The sequence below is a fragment of the Crocuta crocuta genome, unplaced genomic scaffold (assembly GCF_008692635.1).
Source record: "Crocuta crocuta isolate KB4526 unplaced genomic scaffold, BGI_CrCroc_1.0 scaffold348, whole genome shotgun sequence".
Lineage (NCBI taxonomy): Eukaryota > Metazoa > Chordata > Mammalia > Carnivora > Hyaenidae > Crocuta > Crocuta crocuta.
Genome location: NW_027529573.1, coordinates 2,077,262 through 2,084,071, shown reverse-complemented (window position 1 = coordinate 2,084,071; position 6,810 = coordinate 2,077,262). Strand labels below are relative to the sequence as shown.

At 57.1% G+C, this 6,810-nt stretch overlaps 1 protein-coding gene across 1 annotated transcript; it reads right to left on the bottom strand.

Moving 5' to 3' along the window:
• Nucleotides 1-21: 21 nt before the first annotated feature.
• On the bottom strand, nucleotides 22-6,804 carry RNF215 (ring finger protein 215; the record flags this gene model as incomplete). Its single annotated transcript, XM_077761613.1, has 9 exons — nucleotides 22-858; nucleotides 948-1,050; nucleotides 1,296-1,439; nucleotides 1,519-1,638; nucleotides 5,023-5,179; nucleotides 5,598-5,683; nucleotides 5,764-5,835; nucleotides 6,319-6,462; nucleotides 6,700-6,804. Coding segments are annotated over 9 exons (954 nt in total), but the record flags the coding sequence as incomplete, so codon positions are not given.
• Nucleotides 6,805-6,810: the final 6 nt, after the last annotated feature.

The following is a 6,810-nucleotide window of genomic DNA, read 5'->3' as shown; positions in this document are numbered from 1 at the left end:
CATCCACACGAATCTGGTAGCTTATGTTAAAATATATCCATGTTTACTTCAATATTAAACCTCTCCTACCCCAAATCTAAAAAAACCAGCTGCCCCTAAAAGATGCACCACATTTATCCTGCAGCTTCAAGTATCCTGGTCAGCCACGTGTAGCCCAGCTAAGAAGCACAGGACTGGATGGCTCCTGAGGCCTCTCGTCCCAGCCAGGCCTGGAAGGGAGCCCAGCCGGACAGGCGGTAGCACTCACACCTCCCAGTGTTCAAGGGCTGAGGGCAGTATCAGCGGAGGGGCCTCTGGGTTGACCATCACAGCCTTGACCAAGATGTGTCCTGAAAGGCGGTCAGGCCAGGGTGTCCCCAAGGCCAGCTGCTCCTCCCGCAATCCAAACCCCAATAAATAAGCACAAAGCCGGGCCAGCCACTGCAGCCTCAGCCCCCAGGGATGCCCGGACCGGCAGGTCAGAGAGCTGCCAGAGCCCTGGGAACAGCTGCACCGCCCCACACCCGCTTTCCCAGGGCCCCCATCCCAGGTCATGGGGGTTGCCTGTGGGGAGGGCAGGCACAGACACCCCAGGATGGCAGAGAAGGGCCCCAAAGTGGCTTTTCCCTCTTGACTGGCAGGTCCAGACCCTGCATCCTTAACTGGGGGCTGTGGTCCCTCCTTCCCAGTACGAATATGATGGGGCACCTTGCCCCCTAGCAGGGGAGGCCCCTATCCTTCCTCCCACCGGCAGAGCTTCCTATCCATCTGCTATTCTGTTCCACGAGCCCAGGCCTAGGGCCAGGGTGAAGGCAGGAGGGTCCCTTGCCCATGTGCAGAGACCCAGCTGTGGCAGCTAATCATCTGAGTAGCGGTTCCCTGCAGGGAAGGAGGAAAAAACAGGGAGGGAAGGGTCAGGCGGGAAGCAGGTATACGTCCAGCCAAGGGCTCCCACCCTTGGTGCTTACCCAGGACGTTGAATTTGCACAGCGGGCAGGTCTGCTGGAGCATCAGCCAGGGGTCCACACAGTCTCGGTGAAACTCATGTTTACAGGGCAGCACCCGGAGCCACTGCAGGGTGAGAGGCAAGGATTCAGGCCCCAAAGGTCAAGCCTCCAAGTGGGGAGCCTGGCCCCTAACTGAGCTGGGAAAATGAAAGTCCTGTGGCCTATCCCCACCCACCCTCATTCTGCTTTCCTAGTTATAGTGGGGACTGGGAGGGTAAGGGCCTGGTCAGAATGGTTCTGGGTCTCTCGGGAGTAGAGTGAGAGACATTATGGGTCAGCTGATGGCTGGCCTCTGCCCAGGGCACTAACCTGCTTGTTGCAGAAGTAGTCCAAACACACAGCGCAGGTCTCAGCACCAGGCTCTGGGGGCCCCTGTGCTGCCCTGCCCAGACGGCAGCGCCTGGTCTTGAGTGATGCCAGTCTCCGCACCACACGGCGCTTGAACAGATCCACCTGTTGGGGGAGGGCAGGCACAGTTAGAGGGTAGGCTGGAGGGCTGGGGGCACCGGGGCTCCCAGGAGCTGGCTCTCACCTGGCCTCCGGGCTCCCGCTGGCTCTGCCTTGATGCCTGCCGCTGGGCCTGGACCACAAGGCCTGTGCACAGGAGCATGGCCACCAGCAGGATGGCGTTCCACAGCTGCTGCAGGGGCTTCTGGGGAGGAGATCAGGGTGTCAGGGATCTTGGGGCCACTCCACACTCTTCCCACAGTAAATCCACTTCAAGGGCCAGGCCGGTAAGGTCTGTTGGTACTGTGTCCCTGCAGGCTCCTGGCTGCCTCTTTGGAAGCCTCTGTCCCTCCCATCTGTGTGCTCCCAGGGTCTGCCTTGGCTGTCTACACAACTCTTCGTCCAGCTGCTGAGGGGACCCACATGTGTCCCCAGCCCAGGCCTCTCTTGGGCAACAAACTCAGTACGTTCTGCATACTTGGAAGCTTCTCTCTGGCAGCCGTACACACTCCCCAGCCCCTCTCCAGCTCACCTTCCCATCCCCATCCCTAACCTATACTTCTCCTGGTCTACTTCCTTGGGTGCCATCACTTACCCACTTCCGTGTGGGCAGAGCATTCACATGGTCCCCTGTGGCTTCACGCTTAGGGGTCTCATGCATCCCTTCCTTCCATCCCACCCCTTCACTCTTTGTGTGACCTGCTCCAGCCTCACTAGCCCACTTCCCACAGTCACAAGGATCTTACCTGCAAACCTGGTCATACAGGACCCCTGCTGGACACTCTTCCCTGCAATGCCCCCACCCTCTGAAGAAAACTTCTCTAGCAGCCCTCTAGCAAGGCCCTAGATCTCCCACCCACTCTGCTCCTTGCTCCTTCTTATGTTCCCGGTTCTTCCTCACCCCTTCCCCTGGCTAATGCCTTTGGAAGCCCCTTGCTCCAGAGCTCTCCCTGACCTCCAGGGCTAAGCAAATGCTCCCACTTGCCTCCCCCTGCCCAGCCCAGCCCTCCTCACACTCTCTACTGTGTGCTTCCTTGGCGCTGCCATTGGTGGTCTTCAGACTCCCACTGGCAGGAGGGAACCATATCTGATCTGCCTCAGCCTTCGTGAGGCCCCTGAGGGCCTCAGAGTTCTGGGGTGGGGGCATGCAATGACCTTGACTTAACTCCCCCCACAACAATATAGCAACTGGACTTTGACTACCAAACAGCTGGCTCAGGAAATGATGTGGCAGAGTGAGCAAAATCCAGCCAGCTCACCCACACAGGCCCACCGTTTCACAGGGTCTTTGGATGTGTTAGCACTAATGAATGCATTCATTTAAAAGTGTTGTGCATTCCTAGTAGCTTTCTGCCATCATGTTCTTCCTCAGCCAACAATGAAGTCCATCATCATCTTGGGAGAGAGGATAAGAAATGATTCGCTACAACTCAGGACAAGGCTGGGTCCTACTAGTGTCACGAGATGTTAATCTTGCTCAGCGGTGGTACCTGAGAAACCATTATCAAGAGATGTCAGTGAGCCCCAGCTTTCTGTTCATCACCCTCTTCCCTCTAGTCTCTGTCTCCCTTGTAAACCTGCTCCAGGAAGCTCTCCCCAACCCTCTAGGCTGAGCTCAGATGGCATTTGCTATGCCCCAGAGGGCCCATGCCCACCACCAGCTCCAGTGTTCAACCCAGCAGAGTGACGGCCGTGGCCTATCTCCTCCCCAGGTGGGGCCCCATGAGCCCAGGGCTGGAGCTGCCCTGCTGAGCCAGGCTGACACATGGCAGGGCTCAGTGGCCACTGCAGTGTAAGCTCTCCATGGCAGAACCCGGAGCTCCATGTCTTGGAGCAGCCTGTGAGCACTGTGTGGGTGGAGGGCATGACCACCTTGGAGCTCTGATGCAGGCTGGAGACCAGCTTCCCCAGGCCCAGCACATCCTAGGGACCCACAGGTGAGGAGGGAAGGCCAGGATCTGTCCATCCGAGCAGTAAGGGAGTGGTTCATCTGACCTTTCTGATACACGGGTTCGGTAGCTCTGGATTTTGAGGCTGGAAGGATGGCGACTAGGCCCTGGGGTTGGGGCTGAGAGCTGGCTCCAGCCACCCTTAAGATACCTCCGCTATCATGGCTAGCCAACAATTGTATGGGCCCACCCTGGCCAGCAACGTGGCTATTCAGCTTTGCCCTCTGTACCAGCCACGCTGATCTGAAGACTGTGTACATTCCCACCTCGGGGCCCCTTGCCCAGCCTGCCCCTTCCCTATCTCCAGCCTTTTTGCATGTACTTCCTCTCCTCTAACAGCCCCTCACCAGAGGCCTGCCCCACCCAGAGGTCTGTGTGGGCTGCCTTCCAGGGGGAAATATGGTGGGGCTCCCTTTTCTTCCAGAAAGCCCTTCCATACCCCCAGTTCCAGTGGCCGCTCCTTCCCTTCACAGGACTGTGGTTCAGTTCCTGCTGCTCAAACAGGAATTAGTACAAGCTGGGCTGAACTGAGGAGGCCTTTTCATGTGAGAGATCTTCCCTGCTTGTCTTTGAGCCCTTCAGGACAGAGCCCGGGTGTCACAGGTCTTTTGGACCCTTCACAGCCCTTCCCATGGAGGCCTAAGGGTCCTAGGATCTCAAAAGTTATCTGCTGATGACTGCTAACTTATTCAAGAACTTCTAAAAATGAAGATATTCAGAATAGCAGCACCTGTCCCTCTGCTCCCTGCCCACTGTGAGCTTTATGTACACGAGCCCCTGACAACCCTATGGCTTGTGCTGGCCTTGGTTCACAAGCAAGGGAATGAGAGCAGAAAAGTTAAACATACAGCCTGAGATCACTCAGCTAAAGTTGCAAGTCTGCCTCACTTAAAGCTGCCCCGCATGGTCCACATCCACCAACACCTACCAGAGGCTGCCCACCAGGAGACTAGGACATGCCTGCCCTTCAGAGTAGGGACTCAATAAATGCTTGTGGATGGAGTATCTTTGAACCCTTTAATGCCCAGCATTGAGAAATCCAGAGACAAGTAAGACATAGCCCCAGCCTTCAGGAGACACCCATTCCCCAACACATATACAGGATGGCCTGTCCTAAGAACCCTGTGAAGGGTCTGACAAAGCACTGCTGTGATTTGGAAGAGGGGAACAGTGAGCTGAGGTTGGGAGGGAAGCTTTCCAAAGAAAGCAGGCAGACGGGGACATATGGAGACAGAGAAAAAGAGCAGGCATGGACAAGGCCCAGTGGAGGAGACCAGAGTGTGTGCAAAGGCCAGAAAATGGCACAAGGTGCAGAATACAAAGAGAAAGCTAGGAAAGAAAGGATAGGTGAGTAATTAGGAGAGCTGTGAAAGCCAGACTAAGGAGCCTGAGCTTTATTCTGCAGACAATGGGCAGCCTAAGAGGGCTTCTGGGTGAGAGAATAACATGACAATAGCAGCTGACACTGTGCACGAGCCCAGTAAGGCACTGCACTGAGCACTCACCATGTCAGTGAAGACTTATTTCAGCCCTGGCAGGTGGAAGAAGTGGTCCTGGCCATCCAGGCAAGGAGAGGCCACAGGATCTGAGACAATGCATGTGTGTGGCCCCACCTGAGCCTCCTCCCCCCAGGCACCCACCTGCTCCTGGGCCCGACTGCCTCCCAGGCACACCAAGTCCTGCCATCCTCCGTAGACATCCTTGGAGAGACCACAGGTGGTCCACAGGGTCAGCTTCCACTCGATATTGGCTGACAGGGACTCTCCACTGGTGATCTCAGCTGTGGCCTGGGTCCTCCTGGGAGGGAAAGCCACAGGGGCCAGACCCATCCACCCCAGCCTTGTAGGAAAAAGGATACCCCCAAGTATCCTCCCACAACCCTTCTGCTTTGGCCCCCAGGCCCTTCCTGGCTATTGGTTTTTCCAGTTCTATCAGCCAGGCCAGGGAGGCCTGCAAGTCCCAGAAAGAACCTGTCAATCAGGAATCCAATTTCTTCCTTGCTGGAGCCAATTCTCTGTCCCTAGAGCTATCTCTTTGCTCCAGGCCCTGGCACCTTCTTCCAATCCCCTCACCCATTTTTCAGACCAAGAGACTATAGCTTTGAGGTTAACAGGAAAAGCCCTGATCCCGAGACCCCTGAGACCATGGCAGATTCAGGGCCTCTCAGGACCCAGACTCCCAGGCCCAGTCCTTTGAAACCCAAACCCCAACTTACTGCAGCAGTGCCTCCAGTAGCTTGGTGACATTGGAAGAATAATGGAGGACAATCACTGGTCTGAGCAGAAGCTGCGATATGTCTAGCTGTTAATGAACAAGAAGGTCAGCTGGTTTTGCCCCCCTCTTCCCTGGCCTGCACACCCCCACTGCCTGAACAGGTTTACCTCTCGGACCACGTTGTGGTTCAAGATGAGAAGGAGCAGGGCAGAGGCTCCCAGGAAGAGCGCCCTCCGCATCTGCAGGGGGACAGAGGCAGAAGCTGGCAGGCACCCTGCCCACACACCTGCCTCACCACCCACGACACGGTTCTTAGCTCCTGGCTCTGTAACAGGTGTTTCCTCTGGACAGACTGGCTGTACACTCTTTGAGGTCAAGGGCAGAAACTCTTATTCTTCCTGCCATTCCCCCAGATGCTCTGTGGGACCCAAATGATTCTGTGCCTTCCTTGGTCCTAGCAGGACAGGCCTGCCCCCAGACCCTCGGCAGGAACCTCCCCATCTGATACTCTGAGCCTGTGAAGCTTCCTGACTCTCTGTGGCCACCTCCCACCTCCCTGCTTCCACTCCGGACTGACTCAGTTCTACAAACTGGGGACCCCTGCCTCACCCAGGCCCAGGGTTTCTCTGGAAGCTCCTAAGGGGCTCACATGGTAGTCTGGCTCTAGCAGATGCCTTGAAACCCCTTCCTCCAGCCCCCTTTCCCACATACACCCCCTGCACCTGCTGGACCAGGGCCTTAGGATAGGCTTGTGGGCCGCTGCCCTGACTCTCCTGGTGGAACTGGGCCGCCTGCTCCTTGCCCACATATGCCACTGCAATCCAGCCTTCTACCGGCACCTCCTGCTCAGCATCCACGATGTCCATCTGTGGGGCAGGGGACCATGAGCAGAGGGAGGAGGGGGAAGAAGAGGAGTCGGACACACAGAGGATTCAAGGACAGGATTTGGAAGCGAGTTTAAGGGGACAGCCTCTGGATCTCAGGATTTGGAAGCCGGAATCTGGGGCCTGGGAAGCCTGGGGAGAGGGCCCTGGGCTACTAGGGCTTGGTCCAGGATGAAGGCCGGACCTGGGTGCGGAGCCAGATGGCTCGGCTGCGCTCACCAGCAGCAGTCGACCGCCCAGCGTGGGTGCTGGGTCGGCTTCGGGGCCAATCCTGACGCCCTCCAGGATCAGAGCGTCCTGTCGCGGCAGCCTCACGTCCACTCTCACGGC